This window comes from Crocodylus porosus, unplaced genomic scaffold (assembly GCF_001723895.1).
Source record: "Crocodylus porosus isolate Cpor-Errol unplaced genomic scaffold, CroPor_comp1, whole genome shotgun sequence".
NCBI classification, from domain to species: domain Eukaryota; kingdom Metazoa; phylum Chordata; order Crocodylia; family Crocodylidae; genus Crocodylus; species Crocodylus porosus.
The window spans coordinates 12,138,179-12,162,872 of record NW_017728907.1 but is presented as its reverse complement, the minus strand read 5'-3'; the positions used below and the strand labels follow the sequence as shown (position 1 = coordinate 12,162,872).

Here is a 24,694-nt window from a genome sequence, read left to right as displayed (position 1 = left end):
TGAGGGACCCCACTGGTCACAGGGCACCATGACAATTGACTTCTATCAACTACCACCCTCTGGGTCTGACCATGGAGCCAATACCCCAGCCAGCGGATCGTGGTGGACCCGAGGCCGCAGTTAGCCAGTTTTGCCAAGAGGTGATCATGGGATACCAGATCAAAGGCTTTTTTAAAGTCAAGATATACGACAACAATCTCCTCTCCCTTGTTGAGGTGATAGGCCAACTAGTCGTAAAAGGAAATAAGACTGGTCAAGCAAGACCTACCCGCAACAAACCTGTGCTGGCTATCCCTCAGGATGTTGCCATTGGCCAGTCAGTTAAGAATGGCCTCTTTGATAATCTTTTGTAATGGCCTCTTAGATAATATGACCTTGAAGTCCATGAGTCCAGCCTTGGAAAGGCTGAAGGCCTTGGCGCACATCTCCATCCTAGGTCCCAAGCACACTGACCTGTTATTTTTTTCCTGCAGAGCCAGCTGTTCCTCCCGCAGCTGCAGGGCACTCTGCTGCTTCTCCTGGACCTCTTCCACCAGCCTCTGCTGCTCAGCTTGCTGTTGCTCCTGCTCTGCCTGGGCATCCTGCAGCCTGGAGTGTGTTGTAAGCAGTGTCTCCCGCAGGCGCTCCAGCTCTGGGATGAGGAAGCAGACAGCACATCAGACCCACCGGTGAGGCAACATCCATGATAAAGGCCAAGAGGCCAGGAAGGGGACCAGGGCAAGGGTAGGGCCACATGTGAATAAGCAGGTGGGGAGAAGTGCAGCGTCGGTTGAGCCTGCTAGGATGGAGCATCTGGTGCCCACTACAGACAAGGTGCATCCATGGGTGAGGGCCTAACATCACACACCAAGCCTGTTCTCCAACCCACTTCTCGAGATGTGGGAGGGAACTTCAGAGCCACAGCCAAATAGGGCCAGGCTGGAAGCTGGGAGCAGGACTTCAATTAGGGTCCTACAAACAACAGGCTCTGCTTCCACAGAGGGAGCAAGCTCAGATCTGCAGCCACACCTAAGTCTGGCCCTGAAGCCCTGGTAGCTGCACTGGTGCAGAACACAGCATGGCTGACTGTTCCCACCTCTGGAAAGATGATCCAGCTGAAGCTGCAGGCTCTTGTTATCCTCCCGCAGGGCTCGGTTCTCACTACTCAACTGCGAAGTGGGCTCCAGCCCCTGGATGTAGATGTTGGTGGGTGATCCTGCAACAAGGAGCCACAGTGACACACAGAACAAAGCTGCAGGCACTCTGCACAAGCTTCCCCAAAAGCTGGCCTTTGGGGGCTTCCAGGGGTCTGCACCTGGAGGGATTCTGCCACAGCAGGGAAGGAGTTGATCAGGGCCAATCCTGCAGGCTGGCCCCACAGGGAAAAGCAAAGAGATGTGAGTGACCTGCTTGACAGTGCGTGGGGGCTCCTTAATGCTGTCAAGGTGTTTATAGGCATCCCTCAGAGGCATTGGATGTTGGCTGCAGCCAAGGCTGGGGATTTTGGCCGGGGTGTGCCAGAGCTCCTGCTGCAACTTAAAGCCAGAGATTCTTGGCTAGAGGGTCTTGCCCCTCTGCTCAGCTTCAGACTAATTGCTATATTTGGGGTCAGGAATGAATTTAACCCCATGGTCAGATCGGTATGGACTGTAGGAGGTTTTGCCTTCCTCTGTAACAGGGGGCATGGCCCTCAACCTGGGATCTCTTGACAACCTTCTTACAGAAGCAGGACGTTGGCTGTCCTTGTTGCCCTGCTTTACCCGGCAGATTAGCCTGTTGTCTTGTGTTGTGTCAGGATTGATGGTAGTTTTACTAAGAGGTTAGACGATGGATGTGTTCAGGATGTTTTTTATAGGGATGCTCCTGCCTCAGGCAAGGGGTTGGACTAGATGACCTCTGGAGGTCCCTTTCATCTCTGCTTCTCTATGATTCTCTGACTCTGTGAAATGGGGGCTAGACCCCTCTGCAGCTCTGAGATAGCAGGCACACCCACGCACCTCAGAAGCTCCATTCTGAGGGGTGCTGAGCAGGAGCTCAGCGATGGCAGCATCCCACCCTGAGTTGAAGATTTCCCTCCCTCTCCCCCCAGAACCTGGGCATCCCAAGGGGTCTGCCCCTTTGGGAACAATATTGCCTGGGCTGCCTGGGGCCACATTTGTCTGGGAAGTACCCAGCCCTGCCCCAAGCCCCCAGGCCTCTGATGCCCGGGGCCTCAGCTTGTACCATTGCTCTTGGTGGTGGACGCAATGCGGTTCTCCAGCTGCTCCCTCAGCCGGTCGTTGGTGCAGATGGACTCCTCCAAGCGCTGGCGCAGGCTGCGGATCTCAGCCAAGTGCTCTTCCAGCAAGTCAGCCCCTGCTCCAGCCGGCAAGAGAGAAGCAGAATGAGGTGCCAAGGGGTCAGCTTGGGAGCAGAGGCAGCTTGTTACCCAGGCCTAGTCCACAGTGTTGTCCAGGTGACCTCCCCACTGGCATCTCTACTTTACCAAGACTCACCCCTTCCCAAAACCCCATACCAGCAGGCAAAAGGAGCAGGATATGAATGAAGAGGTTGTTGGGCCAAATCTGCTGCAGAAAGAAGGGTGACCTGGGAATCTTTGTCTAACCCAAAACCTGGGCTGCGCGAGGCATATCCTTGGGGAATCAGAACTGAGATCATCTCAAACCTGAGTGCCTCTGACAGGGGTGAGCCCATATCTCTGCTCTCCATTTATCCACCCTCCTTCACCAGCCCCCACTGGGCACATACACAGTCCTGTCCCTGCCTCCCTCGGTACATCCATACCCCCATCCTACTCACTGAGGTGGCTCACTTCCAACAGCCCTTCCCCACAGCACCAGGCACCACAGCTCCTCTCAGTACTGCCCATCATGGTGCTCCCACTTCATCTTACCTGTCAGCTTCTGGCTGGATGGATAACCCGATGACCCAGAGGACAACTCTCCGTAAAAGGTCCCTTTCTGAGGTTGGCTCAGGTGAGGCAGATCCCAGAGGGCACCACTGTCCACAAAGCTAGCCTCAACTTTCCTGTGAGGCTGAGTCAAGCTCTGCAGGGGATGAGGCTGAGGAGGAGCCATGTGGGCAGCACGGAGGCAGTGGGAAGAGGAGGAGGGACTGGCCTCATTGAAGGTGCTGGTCAGGGAGGCTGCTTTCACTGGTGGCACAGTAAGGGTCACACCTGGACAGAAATGAGCAGAGATGAAGGCCAGGCAGACAGAGATGGAGTAGCACAGGTAGGAAGACTGGGTGCTACCACAGGGAGGAAGCTGGATATCACCTTGGAAAGCCTGTCCCAGGGGACACATCAAGGTGCCCCAGGCCCTGAGTGCACAGGGGCCCATGGATGTCCCTGGACAACAAAAGGGTGGCTGCACAGTTCAGACAGTCTCCCAGAGGCTGCTGAAGGGACTCCTTCCCCACTGTCCCCCCAGCCTTGGCCTTGCTGAAGCAGCCTGAGACCAGCAGGGAAGCCCTCATCAAGCATTTGAACACAGGCTCCCAGGGCAGAAAGCCTGGTCAGATCAGGATGTCTCCTTATGTCAAGGTGGGGACTACCCCAGCCCTCCCTTGCAGTCCCTTCAGACACCTCTGCATAGACAGAATTGATTCTATATTAGGGTCTATTCATCTGACCCGCACAAGCCAGGCCTTCAGCCTCACACATGCCAGAGATCCCCTGGCAGAGACTCCTGAATCCTGCACACAACTTCTTGGTCATGATCTTCCCCTTTCCTTAATCACTCCACACCCCTGGTGTTACCTAAAGGCCCCGTGCACACTACTGCCCCCACACCCATACCCAGTGCAGCCCTTGAGGTAGCTCCCCTCATTGCACCCAGCTTCCTTTGCTGCAAAACCAGTTCCCCTCTAGGCACACATGAACTGAAGAGTACAGTTGACTGGACCATGCCATGGCACCAACCTGCAGGGCATCTGCAGACACATAGCCAGTCCTGTAGGCTGTCATGCACCGGCGAGAGTCAGGTGGCTTTAATGAAAGGCCCAGGGAGCAAGAGGTGGCAAGCAGACAGCACAAGGAAGAAGGCTTCTCAAACTGACATGTGCTAAGCCGGGAGGCTGTGAGCTGACTACAACAAAGGCCAGCATCAGTGCCGGGATAGTGGGTACAGACACTAGAACACTAAACACAGAGCAGTGGGACCTGGGTGGCTGGGAGGGACTTGGAGGAAGCAGGGACCCTCTCTGGGGATACTTCCAGCACTGCCACTGTGACTGCTTCTGTGAAATGAGCCAGGAGATCTCAGCCCTTTTCCTAGAAAGAGCCAGCCACCTCCCAGTTGACACCAGCTGTTCCTGTCATGGCCATCTCAGCAGAGAAGCCAGGGACTGACTGAAGTCATCCTTCTGGCCAGTGTCCTGCTGCAGTCCATGCTGGGGATTCAGGGCACAGGCCAGCCTCTGGGGCTGGAGGACAGGCCCCTGCCTGTGGCATTATGCACACCAGCAAGATGATGTGCCTCAGTGCAAGAGCTGTCTGGGGTGCCAGACCCAAATAATCTCTCTCAACATCCTGCACTTCAGACTCTGCAGTAAAGGTATGTACAGGGGCTCCTCATCTAAATGTCTCACCCCCTGCACCCCCTTTCCCAGTCTCTGCACTATGAGCTCAGGTTGGGGCTAGGATCCTCCTCTTCCAGTTGCTGCACTGTGGGGTGCGTGTCCCCCCAAGGTCCCCTTTCTGCTCCTCATCCAATCCTTTTCTGTCAGCAATTTTTACCTAGCTTGTCCTGATGTTGGGAATTTCCATTGTTTCCCTTGCATTTCTCTAGTTAGATCCTGGCCACCAGCCTCTCTCAGCCTCGCTAGTGCTCCCAGAGGCTCCATGAAACCTGCTGGACTCTCAGTACCACACACTAGCCCCTCTCTCCTGCCTTTTCTTGTCTTCTAAGTTTGGTGGGTGCTGGGGGACAGGGTGGTTTGGGAGCCAGGCTGAACTAAAGCAGGAGACCCCAGTGTGATGAGGACAGCACGTGCCTCAGACGGACAGACAGACAGACAAGGCCTGGGCAGGTAGAATGGTTCTGCATGCCAAGCTACTGCAGAAAGCCATGCAGAGCCACATGCCAACGTGGGGGAGGCAGAAAAACCAAGCAGGAGGCTCTCACTTTCTCCCAGCTGCTTCTGCAGCATCTGCAGCTCCTGCTGCACTTCGGCCAAGGAGAAGACAGGTGTCCCACAGCAGCCCAAGAGAGGAGGGGGAGCAAGAGGAGAGGGGCCGGCAGGCAAGAAGGAGGACGGCCCAGGGGCAAATGGAGGCAGAGGAAGGCTAAATGGCTTGGACAAGGAGTTGAAGAGCAGCCCTAGAGATAGGAGAAATACCGTAGATGGGTAGAAAGGTTAACATGACACCCAGAGCTGGGAATCTGCCTGTACCAGAGGGAGGCAACATCAGACAATGCACCCTCTCCCAAGCCCTCAGAGCCTTCCCACACATGGGCCAGACCTGAGCAACTCTCCTGAGGTGGACAGAGCTGCTCTGAATTACCTCCATGTGGGAAGGGTTGTCAAGCCCACAGGGTGTAACACCAACCAGAGACTGGAAACAAGCCTGGCTAACGGGCACCCAGCTCTCCGATTCTGCCCTGCCACTGTGCTCCACCACACACAAGAGGCTGGGGGTCCTGACCACCTGCTCAGTCTGATGTTGAGCCTATTCTCTGTCTATGTAACCTCTGAGCATCTGTCCCCATGAGTCCATTGTGCCCAGGCAGCCCTAGGTTTGGAGGGGGTAAATTCTCCTTTGTACTTAATGGACCAAAACATGTACTTCTCTGTCCTCTAAGAGACATCCATGGTCCTGACCCCTCTGAGTGCTGATTGCATTCATGGATCAAGCTCTCTGTACACCAGCACAGAAGAAAAGGATGTTCTGAGCAGATGAGTGATGGCATTACTGAGCTGTTCCAGCCCAGTGGGAAAGGCTCCCTGGCACCAAGAAACATCTGCTCTGCCTCTCAGAGCTCTGGTAACTTCCTACCCAGGGAGGCTTCACCCCTGCCACAGCCCATACCTGTGCATGCCTGGCCAGGATCCGTGGGATGGTGCTGTGAAGATGGCATGGTGGTGGGGTTATCTCTGATGGACTCCGCCCGAGCTTCATGGGATGCGGTGGCAGGGGATGAATTAGATGACAGAGCAGGAGCATTACCAGAGTGAGTGACCAGATCTATGGGAGTCCACACATGAGAGAGAATGCTTTATGTTACAGAGGGGATGCCAGAGGCCCAGGCCCAAACCCCTGACAGCCAGCTCGCTCCCTTTCCCAGCTCCTTTAAGGGTAGGTGTTAGTTCCTTTACAGGTCTTTTCCCAAGGAATAAGCCAGGAATAGCCTCTAGAGAGCTGGTAAGCAGAGAGGAGGCTGGAAATAGCTAAATCCCATGAGCAGGTTTGATATTCAGCTTGCCATCTAAAACAGCACCCTGCTGGGCTGGGGACCATGGGGTATTCCCAGCGAGACAATGGGCTTTCCAGGTTCAGAGAAGGGAAACAAAAATCTTCCACATGGAAAACAGTCCTGAGAGCCTGATCAAAGTACAAAGGAGAAACCAGCCACTGCAGGAAACAGGGAGCAGGAGTGGGTCCAACCACAGCACTTGGGAGGAGGCAGCACATGAGTGATGGAAAGAGAACTACAGAGGTCCAGTGCCCAGCCCTGTAGCAGGCATCTTGAGGCCAGATTCTACCCCTAGTCACACTGCTGTAAGCCAACAGCGAGTTAGTTCCCTCCACAAAGTTACTCCAGAGTTACACCAGAGTGAACGGGGTCAGGATCAGTGACTCTAAGACTCCCAGCAGTTAATGTGTAAACAGGATACAGAGTAACAAGCTCTTGTAATTACTGGTGACCAAGATGAGTATCCCTGTCAGTACCTGCTTGGCCTGGCTCATTTGTGCAGACATGAAGCACTTTGGGACAAGGACCAGTTTAGAGCATAACACAAAGAGGCTTGTTTTGACAGGAAGGCCTCAGCTATGTGGGAAAGGTGTGATGGCAAGGTCCTTGCCAGCTCTCCCTGGCTGCAGGAGCATGGCGTGCCCATCTTTTGATGGGGCTGTTTCAGGGAGGGCACAGTTTGTATCCTTCCAGCCGGAAAGGAGTTCCCAGTAATATGAGAAAGTGATAAGGACTGAGGTACAGCAAATACTCATTCTTTACCACACAGACAGAACAGCTCCGTTGCGGTTCTTCAAGATATTTGGAGTCAGCATGGGTAGTGCATGTAGAGTCACACATGCACTACATGCACATGAGACCAGCAACCACCTGGCTGACATGTGCCCTGTGTTTTCTGTGAAGGCATAATGGGGCAGGGTGGCCAGGATCCTCCCTCAAATCCTTCATAGCAAAGGACTCTGAGACAAGGGGTGCACAGAGCAGGCCAGGGGATCCATGCTGACTACAACACTTTGAAGAAAAAGTCCCTCCATGGGAAGGAAGTGCTGTCTCTCCTACTAGTTCATGTTGGTGTGGATCCCACTTCAGGTGGTCCTCAAGTGCTATCCTCTCAGGGTGGTGGGAATGAGGCTGTGTGATTGAGCACAGGTTGTAGCCCTCCTCTCCAAAATATAAATAAATCCATATAAAATTCCAGAACACAGGGCACCTATACACAAGCATCAAGGCTGCTCTGATGTGCTGTAATTACAGCTAGTCTGCTGGAGCGTGGTAGTTACCACGCTCCAGCAGACTCCAGTGTCTCGTATATCAGTATCCCTGTGCTTAAAAATGGCAGTGGAGGCATTTTAACTAAAGCTCATCAAACAAGTGGCTCTCAGAGCTGCTCTAATTAAAACAAACCCACTCAGCTGCCTTGCAGACTCTGATATTGGTGTATTTCAGAAGCAGACTGAGCTTCGTCACCAGACAGACATAAAGGTTGCACATATCCAGAATGGTGTCAGGAACACATCCTTCCCCTGGACATCTATTGTACTTAGTAATTAATGGCACAAGACCATCACATGACAGGGCTAGGCTTAAACCCTATAAGGTTAGTGTCCACTATCCTGGTATTTGGTAACTGGTGTCTCATCCCACAATTCAGAGATGTAAATGGAGGATGAAGGAAGGTGCCCCTCTGTCGTCTTTTTCATTTTGTTGTTCTAGATCTTTGAATGGAAAATAATAAATACAATAATAAGAGGAAAGAGGAATTTCTTCACAAAGAAGTGGAGTTTGAATATGCCCCACACTTTATGGGATTATGAGGTGCTCCAGTCTGTGCCTGTGCGTGTGTCCATGTGACTCCACTAAACATGGTCATTCAGAAGATTCCAAGAGTTTGTATATACCAGACTTCTGCTGCAGCTGTATGGGACCCATACAGGCTATCAAAAGCCAGACATCCCTGCCAGCACAGCTGGGTGAGCAGCTGGGCTGTCTACAGGGTGAAGAACTCACATTTCCTGGTTTGTTCTCCATGGCTGTGAGACATCTAGTTAACTAGCAACCAAGTATTTTGAGATGCAGAAGTTCAGTGATGGCAAGGCCCATCTGGGCAGTCAGCTTCACCTATTCTTTATATGGGAGTTCATACACCATCTGGGGATCAGGGGATGGGGAAATAAAGGGAAATGTGGTTGCAAATCTGAATGCAGGGGGCCAGGGCAGTCTGTGGAATATTCCAAGGTGACCAATGTCCCTGTAACTTGCACGTGCCTCCAGCACCTGGAGATGTTTAGCAAGATGATCAAAAGAAGTGCCAAGCGTTGCCGTTCTGACTGCTACACTGAGGTTGCTTTGCCAAGGCAGGCCTCCCTTTGATAAGGTTCCAACAATCTGCCCTTCAGAGTCAAAGGAAAATCCTGCCTGGCATATTTTAGAGAACATCTGAGACCATAACCAATTTAGGCAAAGCAAACACAGAAAATGTTGCTCAGAGATTAGGGAAGTCATAAATCCCACTGTAAGTGCCACTGGCACTCAAAATGCTGTTCTCCCCGGGGGCACCAGTGGAAAATTGCCAGTGCAAGCTAACTGCAGTATATATAGCACTTTGTGAAGCGGTCTCAAATCTCCTCCTGGCACCTCCATTGCTCCTGGGCATTGGTGTAAGCCCAACAGATGCCTAGGAAATTCCTAGGGACTCAGAGAGAGAGCAGTTTAGGTTGATGATGCTCTCGGTGGGCAATGTCAGATAGGCTCCTTGGGATGGAAGCCTCCTTCTCTAGCTTCCTGAGAATTGCTCAGAGACCAGGCTGGCAGACCCGAGGGACAACAAGACAGTCTGCTGAGGAAAAGAGGCTGGGCTGGAGACAGGAAAGCAGTAGCTCTTGGGTGCTCACTGTGAGTACTGGGAGTATGCTGAATGCACTGAGCTGGGCTGGGCAGGGCAGCCCTTCCCTGTGCTGCCAGTCTGTGACTGAGCTGAGCCCATGAGTCTCATCTGGCCTGGGACAGAAGCCTGAGCTGAGGTATTACCTGAGTGGCAGTGGGATGGCTGCTCATTTCGTTCCTCCTCCTGGTACTGGGTGTCCTCAGAGGCAGCGTCCATGTCAGAGCAGGCCTCCAGACCATCGGACAGGAAGGAGGCACTGCTGTCAGAGCGGGGTGACTCGGAAGCAGCACGGCTGCTGGAGGCACTCTCAGAGCACTCCTGAAGCTTGGCCTCCAGGGTCTCAATCATCTTCTTCTTCTCCTGGAGCTCCTTACTGAGCCTGGGAGGAGACACACATCAGTACCAATCCTTAGTGCACTCACAAGGAAGACCTCTCATGAAAGCAGCAGAACTCCCTCCCACTGCCTGCTCTCCCACTCGCCTGAAGGCCTGGCCTGAAAAACAGCCAGGTGCCCCATTTGCTCTCAGACATTCTGGTCTGTCCACCCACCCAGGTCCTTCCTTGCATGGGTGAGAACACTCCTGACAAGGGACACTAGCACCTGCTGTGAGGGTACCCAGTTCCCATATCCTGGGCCTGGCAACAGAAAGAGTGAAAGCGGTAGCTTCTCCAAGCCTAAATGCCACATCTCCCTTCTGTCCTGCTGGGAGATGCCCCTTTACTCAGGGTCTTATACAGGGCTTGCTCTATGTAGTGGGGAGGCCGAGGGGTTTCCCTGGGCCAGGGGACAGCAGCTGCTAGTAGGACCAGCAGTGAAGGGGGCAGGAGGTGTCCAGAGCCCTTCACCACATGGTACTGCCTTCTGCATATGTTTAAGCCTCCTGAAGTTTTTGGCAGATGCCCTGTCAGAGGAGATGTGCCCCTGGTGCTTACCTGATAGCCAGTAATTCATGTCCACTTTTATCCTCCCCGGCAGAGCGCTCCCCTGAAAGCAAATCCAGAAGGATCCAGCATGAAGATGTCACAGAACCACCTCCTCTCCCCATGCCAGGGCACAGCACCCTCTCTTTTGCTTCCTGGCTGGCCATATCTCACCCCCTGCCCCCACCGCTTATGGTCCCTAGCCTGAAACACAGACAAAATCTGCAGATTCACTCATATCCCTCCTACAGAGAATGCACATGGCTCAGCAGAGCTGGCTGTAGGACAGCTTGTCACCCTCTAAGCCTGTACTGCCATGTGTGCAGCTAAGGGACAGGGTACCTGGCAGGAGCCACATGCCAGGGTAGGCATAGTCTAGAGCCTGCATCTGCCTCTCAGGGAAGATCCTGAAAGCCCAAGCTGGGGAGGTAGGGAGGGGATTCTAGCAGTTGTGTCTCATTCCCTCCCAGCCCAGCCAACCTGCCTCTTCCTGAGGACAATGTGCTTCCTGCTCATGTCTTTTGGCATCCACCTGCCTGCACCTGCCTCTCACACTCATGCTGCACCTATTGCTATAGACAGGGCAGGAGACCTCCTGTGACACAGCAGCGCACACACAACTCAGGCCTAGATGCAGCAGCAGCATTTCAGGGGAGGGCTGTGACTGGAGTTGCCTCAGGTTAGAGTCGTCTGTGGGCCAGCATGGTGCTCTGTACCAGAGTGGTACAAATGTTTTCACACCACAGTTATCTCCCTCACCCTGACCCTAAAATCTGCCTTCACTGTAACATGGAACAGCTTGTCCTATTCTTCCCTGGCCTAGCAACATCCCCTAAGTAGGCAGGAGGGTGCCAGGCAGGGGACAAGGGACCGGGGCTCTGGCCGTAGAGTGCAGTGAGAACCAACACCAGCCAAATCCTTGGCACATAGGTGCCCAATGCTTTTAAGAGTCAGGAAAGGGCCCATCTCACTCAGTCAGTTACAGAAAGGTGTAAGAAACCCAGCCAGGAGCATTTTTAGAGTCAGGAGCTCCTTTATATCCCCACCTTTCCCCACAGCAGGACCTACTCTGACCCATCAGCCTTATGTTAAGCCCCACAGCTGTGGCTATCCTGGAGGAACCCTCAGAAGCCCTTGACAGTGGTAGTGGGTTCCACTGGCTAACCGCCCCCTGTGCCTAAAGCCTTTCCCCGTAGCCAGGCTGTGAGTAAATGGTGGTACCAACGTACTGCTGCTCAGCTTGCTGCTCAGCCTCTCAGCCAGCTGGCTGCCCTGTGCCAGGTGCTCCCGGAAGCTCTGGCCCATGTAGTAGTCGATGTCAGTGCCCCGCAGAAGCTCCTCGAAGGACTTGGTTGTATCCTTGAGGTGCTGGGTGAGGGTGTGACTCACTCCACGGCCCTCCCGCAGCTTCTGGCGCAGGTGAGAGAGCTCCCGGGCCTGAGCCTGGATCAGAGAATCATATTTCCTGGGGGAAAGGTTGGTGGGGATTAGTGGGATGGTGAGGCAATCTCTTCCCAGCCTGTCCTTCCTCAAGGCAAGCCACGGGGACCTGGCTGCTCCTCCCAAGAGCAGGTGCCTGCATGCTCTGTCACACACAGTGAACATAAGCATGGCTAAGCTGAGGCAAAGAAATTCTGACTAGCCTCGAGGGTGAGGTCAGACTACGCAGCCACCTGACGGTAGGGAACAGACTCCAAGAGCCCTACACCCAAGGCAAAAGCACGGCATGGGATCCCTTCATAGAGATCCCTTCGGTAGGCAGATGGAGAACCCCAACAGCACCCACTGCAGTGGACACAGCATATAGGTGTGGGAAGAGGCCAGAGACAACAGGCCTGAAGGAGCTCTAGGCACCTAGCTGCTATTAGCCAGGAGAACTATGTAGGGCTGTGCCCAGCCAGTGGAGTCACCTGTCCGTAGGGAGGTTGCCCATGTTAGGAAATGTAGGCACCATGACTTCCTGCTCCAGATTCTCAGCTGCTGGAGATGGTATTGCACCCCCAAAACCAATGCCATTCTCTTCACCTGCACCCTCCCCACCTCCAGGCACCCAGAATCCCCTACTGCCTTACCCTGGCCAGACAGTGGATCTCAGCTCCTGAGGCAGCATCCCTCCTGGCTTGGCCTTGGGCAGCTGGGCTTCCAGTAGCGACACTCTCTGTACAAGGCGCTCAAGGTCCCGGCTAGCCTGAAGTGCTGGCGGACAGAAGGCGCTGAAGCCATCTGACTGCCAGCCCTCATCCTCGTCAGTCGCACTGCGGGCAGGTGAGCCATCTGGTACGCAGCCTGGCTTCAGCTTGTGGGGCCGGTCTGCGCCTGAGGCGTAGTCACTGGTGGCAGAGAAGGAGCGTGCACGGCGCTGCAGGCTCTGGATGACCTTGTTGGCGTTCTGCAGCTGTGCTCGCAGGTCCTGGATGTGCTGCTGGAGAACCGCAATGTCCTGCAGCTGGTCAGAGCCCAGGGTTTGTAGCTGGCTCTTTAAGGGAGCACCCAGAGGGGAACAGCTGACTGCAGATGCCAAGAGCTTGCACTGGGCACTCAACTCCTCAGTCAGGCTGGCCTCGCTGAACACATCTGGCTCCTCACACTCTGGGGAAAGAGAAGGGCATGGGTGTAGCCTCTGCTTGCTCAGCAAGCCTGCTGTGAGGGACGTCGCTCTGCTGCTGAGGGCTCAGGGCCACTGTTTGGCAGGGGGCTGCAATACGAGGACTCAAGGGGAGTAGTTTTAGCCTCAGCTCCTATAGACCAGTGTTTCTCAACCTGTGGGTCATGGGTTGCAAGAATATATGAAAAGGTCGTGAACAAAAGTGGATTCTCCTTTAAAGGAAAAAATGTGGGAAACCATGGCTTTTCCCTAGCAGGCTGGCAGAGGGCAGCTTGGGGCCCCTCATGCCCCACACACACACCCCCTGCCCCACACACCCACCTCATGCTCCACACACTGGGGAGCTGGGGGTAAGGGGCAGCAGGTCAGGAGTGAGGGGCACTGGGTAGGGACTGGTCATCAATGTTTACAAATGTGTCCTGGTACAAAAAAGTTAAGAACTGCTGCTATAGACCATAAGGGGAAGACTCAAATTCAGAGCTCTGTCAAGTACAAGCACTAGGAGGCAGACAAGGGAGATAATTTATCTCCCCCAGGTTGCTGTGGGCAGTGAGGGGAGCCCCAGGGCACAGTGAAGCAGCTGGGAGGCTCTCCAGAGCCCTGGAAACAGGATCATTACAGTATGAGGCAAACCTAGGCCTGTTTTTTGTAGGTCCCACAAAATTAATAGCCAATTTAAGAGCAAATGCTTGGCAACAGCACAGTGAACATGTATACCAGATCCAGGATACTTGGGGTGGGAGGAGGTTGGTCCCATAGAGGAGGCAGTTGGCTGGGACTCTGGCTTCAATTCCTTCCTCTGCTGCAGACTCTTTGGGTGACCTTGGGCAACTCCTTTATTCCCCCTCCCCCAGCCTGTCCAGCTGCAAAATAGGAATGGCCTTTGTCCCAGCTTGCATCTGCCTTGTCCATTTGAGCTGACAGTTCTGTGGGGAGGGTGCATGAGCACCCAGCTCAATGGGACCCCCAGGCCCTCCCCCAGTGATGGCAAAAAAACACTAGAAAGAATAGGGTGGGAAAGCCCAGGGCCTAGTATGCCCGGTTGGGTTGTTTCTCCAAGGAGCCAGCTGTGCTGCAAAAGCCACTGGGAGCCCTAGCCACACAAGTCCCTACAGATCAGAGAAGGGACCACACTGGCTCCTCAAGGATTTTGTTCTGCTTTAGCCCTGACCACAACAGGCAGCCCCAGTACTGCTGTCTCACTGGGAGGCCAGGTCCTGGCCTACTCTCCCTACCAGGACTGGTGGTTTCCTCCCGGTCGGCCTCAGTTTCACTCCTCCCACATGTCTCGTAGCCCAGATCTTGGAGATCCACTTGCACCTGCTTGCTGTCCTGCTGGACCAGGGGTTCATCTGCCATGGGAAAGAGCCTCTCCATTAGCCTCAGCCCCCAAAGCACATAGCACCCACCGACCACAGGCAGGAGCCCAAGGAGCCTTTGCTGTCATCCGGGAACTGCAAACCCCTGCTGCTACAGGAACAGAGGGGAGCCCTCCATGGGGGAGCTACAGGTCGCAAGGGGCAGGCACACAGACATACACAGGACACAGAGCCTGGATCCCCAGCTAGGATTGGGCCCACAGGCATGGTCACAGGAAGCTAAAAACAGCAGGGCCCCACATAGCACAGTTCTTTCTACTTGGCCCATATCAGGGCTCCACACACAGACCTGCTCCTCCCCCATCCCACGTCTGGGATCCGGGATTACCCCTTCCCCAGCCCAGCCCACAGCCCCTGCCTCAGCTCAGCACGGAGACCCAGAGGCTGGGTATCTCCCACGTGGGCTGTACACAGACCCCTGCACCCTCCCTCCCCCTGACCGTGGCTCATAGGGCACAAGACTCTGACTCACTGAGCAGGGTCCAGTACTGCTCCAGCTGCTCGGCCTGGGCCCGGACTGTGGCCTCTGACACCGCCAGCTTGTCCTGTAGCTCCTGGTAGTGCTGCCTGCCCTGAGCCGGCTGGGAGAGACGCTGCTGTGCTGACTGCCCAGAGCCAGACTCCCCCAACCGTGTCCAGAAGCTGCTCTGGAGACTGGCCTGCGCCTGGCGGGAAGGAAACACGCAGTCATGTGCAGCCGCCCCACATAGCTGGAACAAGAAGCGTGTGAGTCACTGCACCAAGCCCTGGCTGGCCCCTCCAGCCTCGCCCTGCCCAGCCGACAGCTCTGGCCAAGTGGGGTCTGTCCCAAAGCAGCTTCCTCTCCAAGGACAGCATTGCCCCACCCTATCCCATCCCCTCTCCCTTGGGACTAGCTACCCAGAGCAGGTCGGGCAGCCACAGCCAGATCTGGGAGAGCACAGGGCCAAGAGCTGCAGACCAGACTCAGGGGCACAACTGACACAGAAATGGAGGGGGCAGCAGGCAGGGACAGAGCAAGCAAATAGGCCTATGTGGGAAGGGGTGTAGGCACAGCAGGCAAACAGATGGGAGGAGCGTGGACAGATCAGACACACTGACAAAGGAAGGAAGTCGTTGCAGGAGACGCACAGACAAAGGAGGGAAGGGGAGTGGATGCAACTTGGATGGAGGCCTGGATGCAGCAGAGAGACTGGGGATGGAGGGAAGGGAGAGAAAGAGGTTTCCCCAGACAAGTCAAATACACTAGAAAGATGCAGGCAGAGGCAAACCAGGGACAGGACAGGAGCAATGGGTTGATCTCTGAGGGGAAGCAGGACTGAGAAGTCATCAGGGAAGAGCCATGGGGCTGATCCCAATGGCTATCTTTTCCCTTGCCTCTGGCTGGCTAGAGGAGGCCACAGACTCCCCTCTCCCCTGTTCACAGCTGCACGGCGTGAACTCCATCCCACTTCTCCAGCAAGTGGAGGCTGCCCCATGCGGGCCAGGGCAAGACACCACAAGGGGCTACTCCTTACCTCCTCCAGCACCAAGCCAAAGGTGTTACCTGGCTTCCTTCTGTGGGAGCTCGGGGTGGGCCACAAGCCAGATTGGGCGACTGAGGGCAGGGTCTCTTGGCTGCATCCTCGTGGGGCTGCCCCTCCACAGCAGGACGTTTTGCTGGGGCCGTCCCCACCTCCACATGGAGCCGGTCGACCGCTACCCTGGCCAGGCCAGCCGTGATCTGGGGGCCAAGTCCACTCTTGTCCGCTCGGCTGTGCAGCGCCAGCTGCTCCTTGAGGAGGGCGATGATGGTCTCCGCATTGCGCAGCTTCCACTGCAGCCGCCTGAGCTCGGGCTTCGGGGCCTCGCCTGCCCCCGCCTCAGCCTTCTCCTCCTCGCGCTCCCCACACTCCACCGACGACGTCGCCTCCCCCACCTGCTCCTTCAGCTCCGCGTTCTCCAGGCACAGGCTGAGCATGGCCTTCCTGGGAGGGGCACGGGCACCGCCGTCAGGGGGTTACCTTCTCACCACGGCATGCCCTTCCCTCCCACCCCACAGACCCCCTGCTCCACGAGGGCTGAAGAAATATATTCCCTGGGGATCCAGGGCAGTAAAGGAGCTGCGCCTCTCCTGCCTGGCACCTGCACTCTGACCCAAGGGGCTGGTGGGACTGTTTCTGACCCTTCCATCTATACAAACTGGCACCACAAAGGGCACCCTCCTGGCTTGCTCTTGCCCCTGCTCATGGTCTTACTCCAGGTTCCCCTTGCGTGCGCATGCGCGCACACACACACACATGCACACACACACCCTGTGCCTCCCTGGCCTGTCCACACTTCTTTCCCACTCATTAGATTTTCAACAAGCACTTCCATGCTTTCTCTCCCTCTGGCCCTCCCATGTGAGAAGAGCTCTGTGCAACCTTCATTGGCCTTCCAGTGCCTCTTAGCACCCCCTTTCATTGTGATCCTTATACAAAAATATGGGGGAGGACCCCAGGTGCAGAGACTATTATCCTAAGCAGTGCTGTCTCATGGTTTTCTCACCAGCTCCCCTTAGCCTTTTTCAACTCATTGTCTCTTGTTTTATGTCTAGAATTTAAGCTTCTTGGGCTAGGTCCCATCATTTTCTTGTGTGTGTCCAGTACCCTGGAGCCCTGGTCCTGTCTGGGGCTGCACACCATGGGGCAAACCTTGGCGTCAAGGCCAGAGACTCAGGAAATTCAAACCCTCTCATCTGCATAGTGAGGTTTGTGGGGACACTGGCCCCTGCGCAGACTTCCATTCTCCGCACACCAACGGTACGGCAGGCTCCCAGCCCTTGGGCCTCAGGGGAGGGTTCTGGCAAGGACGATTCTGGCTGATGGCAAGAAAATGATATTCAGAGGTTTGCTTTTGGGATTGGCTCATAGGTAATATATGTAGGCATTAGAATAATGGTTACAGCAGCAAGGGTTAATTGATTTCTAAAAACCTGTTTCCTTATACAGTTCTCATAACCTTCAAAAGCAGACTGGGTACCTAACGCAGGCAGGCAAACAGTTATACATCCTGGGTAACTGAAAACATGTAAATTTTATTTTCATAATAGAGATAGGCCTGGCTTCAGGACTGAAGTGCCTGCTTGCAAAAAGCCTTAAGCTTTCTGGTTTTGGGGGAACAGACCAAATTAGGAGGACACCGGTAAAGTCCCAAATTAGAATGCGGGCATGTGACAGGTTTATGAAAATAGCATTTTGACTGACAATACAGGACATGGACACTATGACGACCACAGGAAGACTAATTAACAATGCCCAAAGATGAAGAGTCATTGAAGAAGAAAGAATACAAAAGGAAGGGTTTTCAAGACAGAAAGGGGACAATTGGCATCGGCTCCTAACCTCGAAGATTGCTGATGTCAGACACTCAAGCAAGGAAACTCAAGGTTTGCTGATACAGAGTGAACCTCTCTAGAGGGGTCATCCAAGACTCGTAGTGGAGTAAGGCTGTGGAACTGCTGGTGGAGACCTGTTGGCAAGGTAAAACTGTGTAGTAGTTTCAACCAGGATATTAACCTGAGTAACTATGTCTGTGTTAGAGTCTTCTGTGCAGGAAGTTGGTTATGAGCAGTTGTGGTCCTCTGACAAGTTTAAAGGTCCGAGCGCATGGAGCGAGCTGCAGTCAGCTTGGGATATGCCTGATGATGTACAGCCCAAACTTGATAAGAGCAAGTGTAAAGGAGCTGCACTGTATGGGCTCTTACTAGTGTGTAAATCTTTGCATGAAGAGGTGTCCAGGCTGCAGAGAGAACTGGCTGAGGAGAAGAGTGTTAATGCCACATTAAGTAAGGATGTGGAGAGGTGGCAGGTGCAGGCTCAATCTATGGTAAGTTAGACTCTGGATAAAGCGCTGGAGGTTCAGGCTGCTATGAGAAAAGTAGATGAAAAGGATCTGGAATGTCACCAGCTAAGAGGCGGTCCAGGCGTGGAAGGCCAGAACAGAGCAAGGGATACGACAGGTCCTTAAGGAGACAGCTCATGAAAAGGTGAGCCACCTGAAGTGCTACCAGGAAATAGGGAAACTCAGGAAGCAGGTGTTGGGAGCTCAGGGAATTGTGGCTGCTGTAAAGGCTAGAGGATTCCCTGAAGATAATCCTGAGCTGTTTCCTCTACCCTATGATCTCTGCTCCTTAGGGTATTGGGACAACTTTGATCTAGACAGTGACTTGTGCAGTGATGCCAAGTGTGGGGTATGGAGAAATATGGCTGACCTGTACAGGGAAGTGTTGATGGTGTACTTCCCAGACAAAAGCTTGTTAGCTATGTTCCCAATATAATACCAGTTAACAAATGCTTGCAATCTTGTGTCCCAGATTTTTGGGAAGTCAAGGCAGGAAGAAAGGTTGCAGCTACTGCAGGTGGCCATGGTAGAGGTCATCAGGGAAAATTTCCAGGGAGATGGCTGGATGACCCCGAAAGGCTGGGAGTGTGGAGGCAGTTGTTGAAGTATGAGAATAGGGATGATATTGATGGAAAACCGACTGCTGAGTTATGGCACAGGCTGGCAGCTCACAGGGGCAAGGAGAAGAAGAGAGGGGAAGAGGAAGTGAAAAGCCCCCCATCCTGGGGTTTTCCAATAGGGGTGTCCCATTGTTCCAGTCTCATTCCCTGAAACTGTGGTGCCTATCAAAATAGATCAGTAGGGATGGCCAGTGGTTACAACCTGGTGGGAAGACGACAGGCCAGTGCTAGTGGATACAGGTGCCTTGGTGTCACTTTTGAATTTGGAATTTGAAACATCAAAGCCAACTGCTGAATGCAGGATGTTGGAAGGCTTTAATGGGAAGAAGACAGGTCAAATTGAATTTGGAATTGCTCTAGCAGAATTGAGTAGGGCAGGGATCCTAGATAATTGCTACACTACAGTTGTCCATGAGAATAGACTTGGTTAACTGAGAGCTTAGGCAAGTGGAAAGCCCTGATTCTGGTGCAGGAGCAGTGACTGAAGCAGTGCATACGTGTGCTGCCCTGAAGACAGCTGAGCCTCTGGCACTTCCAGAGGACTGGAGTCCTGCTGTACAGGATCTAGCGCAGCAGATCCAGTCAGTCTGGGCACGGAGTAAGAGTAAGCGTAGTAAGATTCAGGCATTGGAAAAGGTAGAAGGAGGCGATCCAGTCCCTCAGCAGCAGTACAGGTTCCCAAAGGAAGCAGTAAGTGATATCAGGAAAGTCACTGATCATCTGGTGGAGCAAGGAGTGCTGGTTGAAAGGCTGAGCAGAAATAATAGTCCCATCTGGCCAGTGTGGAAAAGTGATGGAAAAACCTGGTGGCTGACAGTGGACTATCAGGTTCTCAATAAGGTGATACCACCCTGAGCACCTGTGGTAGCCAAGAACCCAGAGATTATAGCATCCATCAGTGAAGAGCAAGGTGGTTCTCAGTACTGGACTTGTCTAATGTGTTCTTTGCAAACACTCTGCACCCAGATTGTTAGTATAGGTTTGCTTTCACTTTTCAAGGTACACAGTATACCTTCACTCCAGTTCCACAGGGATTCCATAATTCCCCTGCCATATGCTATCATCATGTGGTTAAGATGTGGAGAAGGTTGACAGATGGGGACCAGAGGTATGTGTTGTCCTATGTAGATGATATTCTGGTGCTTGGTAGGGAGAGGCAGGAGTGCTTAGACCATACCAAGAGAGTGCTACAGATTATCCAAGAGACAGGGTTCAAGGTAAACCCCAGGAAGGCACAGCTAGTTTCAACCTCCTGTAAATACCTGGGGATACAGCAAAGGGAAGAAGGATGGTTCCCCGACCAAGATAGGGTCACGCAAATTGTACAACTGCCAAGACCCACTCTGAGCTCTTTTCTAGGCTTGACTGGTCTTTCCAGAAAATTCATTGAGGATTATGCCTCAAAGGTGGAGCCATAGTATCGTCTGCTTCAAAAGGAGGAACCTTGGAGCTGGGGACCAGAGCAAGACTCAGCAGTAGCAGCACTGAAGGAGGTACTGGCCCTAGCTCCGGCTCTGGCGTACGCTTGATATGGCCACCTGTCTGTGCTCCAGTTGGGATCAACCTCCCGAGGCATAGGAGCAGTCCTGATGCAAGATCATGGTACAGGTTTGTGACCAGTGGCATATGCCTCCAGGGTCCTCATCGTGGTGGAACAGGAGTGCTCCTGTGAGAGAGAAGTGCTCAGCCTGGTGTTGGCACTCCAGCATTAGATAAACTTAGTAAATGGGAGGACACAAATCTGATGATGTTCAATACCGACAAATTTAAGGTACTCCACCTCGGGGAAAAAAAACTCCACAGCATACTTATAGGCTCAGCAGGGCTACGCTTGCTAGCACCACTGCTGAAAGAGACTTGGGGGTCATGATTGACCACAAGATAAACATGAAGCACCAATCTGATGGCGCAGCTGGTAAAGCAAACAAAACCCTGACTTGCATCTATAGATGCTTCTCAAGTAAATCTCAGGATGTCATCCTCCCGCTGTACTTGGCCTTGGTGAGGCCGCAGCTCGAGTACTGCATCCAATTCTGGGCTCTACAATTCAAGCAGGATGTCGAGAAGCTTGAAAGAGTCCAGAGCAGAGCCACGCACATGATCAGAGGGCAAGAGAACAGGCCTTATGAAGAGAGGCTGAGAGCCACTGGACTCTTCAGTCTGGAAAAGCACAAGCTCAGGGGCGTCCTGGTGGCTGATTATAAGTACATAAGGGGTGTACATCAGGATCTGGGAGAACATCTGTTCACCATAGCACCTCAAGGAAAAGCAAGGACTAACGGTCATAAACTCCTTCAAGACTGTTTTAAGCTGGAAAAAATGTCTTTACAGTCTGAGCCCCCAAGACCTGGAATAGACTCCCTCCAGAAGTGGTGCAGGTACCTACTCTGGACTCATTCAAGAAACTCTTGGATGCTTAACTTGCTGGGATCCTTTGACCCTAGCTGACTTTCTGCCCCTGGGGCAGGGGGCTGGACTTGATGATCTTCGAGGTCCCTTCCAGCCCTAACGTCTATTGGGATTATTCAGTTGGGATGCCCCCAGTGGTTCTTAAGACAACACATGCACCGGTGAAGTATGTGCTGTCTGGAAAGGCAAATGAGGAGTGGGTGTCATCCCTCCGGTTGATTACGTGGACTTTAGCTTTAGCACTACTGAATCAGAATGTGCTGGTGGAGAAAGCACCCCGTCTGTCCCCTGTGCTGTAAGCCTTGGTCATAGAGGGAGCTCAACACCTATGCTCCCTCCTATAGCAATACAGGCCCGACAAGTTTTCTTTCAGGGTCATACCTCTGGAGAAAATGGATTGAGAGCAACAGCAGTTGCGGGCTATTGATGAGTCAAGTTATTATGGAGGGGGAACCACAGGCTGGATTTGCAGTGGTACGAGTGCCACCTGCAGGTCAAGATGCAGAACCTATTCAGGTTACAAGAGGGAAATGTAACCCACATTTGGTGCAGGCAGCTGAAGTTACTGCAGTGGCACAGGCCCTGGAGTTATCAGCAATTGAATGGTAATTATCTGATTCAGATTGGGTTATCAGAGCGCTGTCAAATTAGTTGCCAGTCTGGGAAAAGAGGAATGAAAACAGTAGGTGGTAACCCTGTGATGCATGCAGACGTACTGAGGTACAACTAGGGAACAGCCCAGTGATGGGAAACCTCAGTATTGTTGGGAAAAGTAAAGGCAAATGCAAGGGAGAGGCTGTATATGGAGTGGAACCAGACAGTGGATGCAGAAGCAAAGAGAGAGGCAGTCAAAGGCCAACGGTAGAAGCCAGAGAACCCAGAAATGGCAAGGGCCAATCCTGTAGCCCCTGTTAAACAAAAGGTGCTCCCTGACACAGATTTAATAAGTATGCAGCAAGCAGCTCCCTCTATTATAGAGCTGGTGCAGCGAACAGAATCTGGAGGCTAGAAGGTCTGGAAAAACCCAAATGGGCTCATCATGGCCCAGAACGAGAATCGTGAAGAGGCTCCTGTATGGGTGGTCCTGTATGCAAGGATCCGGGATGGAGTGATCTTGACCAGTACACAACCAAGGACACACAGGGATCGATAAAACACTGACATGGGCACAGGCAGCAGGTTGGTGGCCCAAGATGCAAGAGGATGTGGAGCAGTGTGTTAACTGCCTTCCCTGCATTGCTTACAGTCCAGACGCCAAGATTGTTAAGGGTCCTCCGGGTCATCAGCGGATTGAAGGCCCATGGAGCAAACTCCAAGTAGATTACATTGACCTGCCCACAGTAAAAGAGGGTTCAACTATTATTTAGTGGTAGTAGATCACTTCACCAAATGGACTGAGGCTGTGCCAACTCGGAGGAACGATGCTCGGACAGGTCCTGATGGAGCACGAGTTTAGCAGGTTTGATTTACCTAAAGCAATTGACTCTGATCAGGGACCTAGCTTTGTGGGGGAAATTATAAAAGGGGTGTGCCAGGCCCTAGGCATAAAGCAGGAATTGCATTTCCCAGGCCATCCTCAGAGTTCTGGGTTGGTAGAAAAAACCAACAGAACCCTAAAATTGATGTTGAAGAAAGTCATACAGCAGCAGGGAGAAGACTGGGAGGAAGCATTACGCCTTGTCTTAATGGCTATCCACAGTACTCTAGCCTCTCACAAGATTATTCCACATGAAGCGATGACAGGACATATGATGCTTCTCCCTAAACACTGGTGTCCAGGAGGGGAGTCTCCGGATGGGCTGCCACCCAGGGTCCTTACAAATCAATGGTTTCAGAAGCAGCTTCACACCATTTCTGAAACACAGAAGCAAGTAGCTGTGGCTCTGAGTGCCAACACTGAAAAGATGGATCGGTACTTGGGACCGGTCTTATACCCTCAGGAGTGGCAAGTAGGAGATAAAGTACTGTACAGGGCTACAATTTAGACTGGTGGAAAGCTAGCGCCTGTCTGGAATGGGCCGGTTCGGATTATGAATAAAGCCAGCCCTACAGTATATCAGGTGGAACTTGCTAAAGACAAGGAGTGTTTCCAGAAATGGCCCCACGCATCACAACTGAAAAAGTGGAAAGGTGACTAATTAACAAGGGGCTCAGGCCCTTCTCTGTGTTCTGTCTTGCAGAAAGTGGAGCATTGCCTCCTGGGCCTCCAAAAGAGTTTGGGCGTACCAAAGACCATTCATTTTTCTTTCGTTTTGTTTTGCTTTGTTTGTGCTAGAGATGTATTTTAAGCTTTTTATAGTAGGAATAGTAATGCAATGTAGCTTTATTAATTCCTAGAATTTGTATAAAGATTTGGAACAAGGAGTAGAATGGTGGCATCCTAATTGAGATCAAGCCTGCTGTTTACAAATCACATACTGCAGATGTAATAGCATTCAAACCACAAAGTAATTAAGCCCTGAACTACTCCCATTAGATGATGTGGAAGGGCTGACCAAACAAGATTTGCAGGGATCCCCCAATCAACATTGTCTATATATAAGGTAAGACCAATGGGAAAAAGACCAAAGGTTCAAGTTACCCACTAACCACACGTTTTGGGTCACATCACTGTGTCAGTGTAATTCACCCAGGCAGTAACCAAGCTCATATGGGGATACGGGGAACCACAAGATGAGGTGAGCTATTTCAGACCAGATGCAAAAGTGCCACCAAAGGGGTAGAGACAGAGACAGAGACAGATGTCACCCCCTGGCAGGGTGGCTACGGGGCGGGGAAATGGAGTGACTTCGCCGTGGCTGCTGATGCTAATTAACATAGTTTCATGGTAGGTAGGGCCAGAAGGGACCTGAGCACATCATCAAGTCCTACTCCCTGCCCTAAGCAGGAAACAATGCTGGGGTCAAACAATCTTGGCTAGGTGTTCATCCAGCCTCCTTTTGAAGAAGTAGGAGTGAGCACCACCTCCCTTGGAAGTTGGTTCCAGATCCTAGCCGCCCTGACTGTGAAGTAGTGCCTCCTGATGTCTAGCCTGAATCTACTCTCAGTCAACTTATGGCCATTATTCCTCGTTACTCCCTGTAGTGCTTGGGGGAACAGGGACTCCCCCAATGCCTGCTGGTCCCCCCCTGACTAGTTTGTAGATGGCCACCAGATCTTCTTTCAGCCTTCTCTTGTGGAGGCTGAACAGGTTCAGGTCCCGTAACCTCTGCTCGTAGGGCCTGCCCTGCTGCCCCCTGATCATGCAAATGGCCTTCCTCTGGACCCTCTCCATGTTGTCCACATCCCTCCTGAAGTACAGCACCCAGAACTGGACATATTGCTCTATCTGCAGCCTGACCAGTGCCACATAGAGGGGGAGGATCACCTCCCTGGACCTGTTCCTGATGCATGTGTGGATACATGACAAGGTGTGGTTGGGGGGACCTGGTGACTGTCTATAAACTCACTAGTGGGGACCAGAAGGGTTTAGGGGAGACACTGTTTTCCCTAGCGCCCCCTGGCATGACAAGGAACAATGGACACAAATTATTGGAGAGTAGGTTTAGATTAGACATCCACAAGAACTACTTCACAGTTAGGGCGGCTAGGAGCTGGAACCAACTTCCTAGGGAAGTGGTGCTGGCTCCTACCCTGG

At 52.9% G+C, this 24,694-nt stretch overlaps 1 protein-coding gene across 6 annotated transcripts in view; it reads right to left on the bottom strand.

The window, feature by feature from the left end:
- Positions 1 to 24,694, bottom strand: part of LOC109307088 (myomegalin-like) — a 76,847-nt gene that overhangs the window by 13,745 nt on the left and 38,408 nt on the right. For 4 of the 6 annotated variants that reach the window (XM_019530746.1, XM_019530747.1, XM_019530748.1 and 1 more), the window contains exons 20-32: positions 15,711 to 16,131; positions 14,658 to 14,850; positions 14,042 to 14,158; positions 12,274 to 12,790; positions 11,431 to 11,666; positions 10,214 to 10,265; positions 9,423 to 9,658; positions 6,011 to 6,166; positions 5,106 to 5,300; positions 2,873 to 3,157; positions 2,203 to 2,334; positions 1,076 to 1,195; positions 454 to 631 (exon numbers count right to left, since the gene is read on the bottom strand). In XM_019530746.1, coding sequence (XP_019386291.1) covers positions 454 to 631; positions 1,076 to 1,195; positions 2,203 to 2,334; positions 2,873 to 3,157; positions 5,106 to 5,300; positions 6,011 to 6,166; positions 9,423 to 9,658; positions 10,214 to 10,265; positions 11,431 to 11,666; positions 12,274 to 12,790; positions 14,042 to 14,158; positions 14,658 to 14,850; positions 15,711 to 16,131 — 2,838 coding nt within the window. The remainder of the gene's footprint in view (positions 1 to 453; positions 632 to 1,075; positions 1,196 to 2,202; positions 2,335 to 2,872; positions 3,158 to 5,105; positions 5,301 to 6,010; positions 6,167 to 9,422; positions 9,659 to 10,213; positions 10,266 to 11,430; positions 11,667 to 12,273; positions 12,791 to 14,041; positions 14,159 to 14,657; positions 14,851 to 15,710; positions 16,132 to 24,694) is intronic. The other 2 variants (XM_019530750.1, XM_019530751.1) reach the window with 2 other exon arrangements.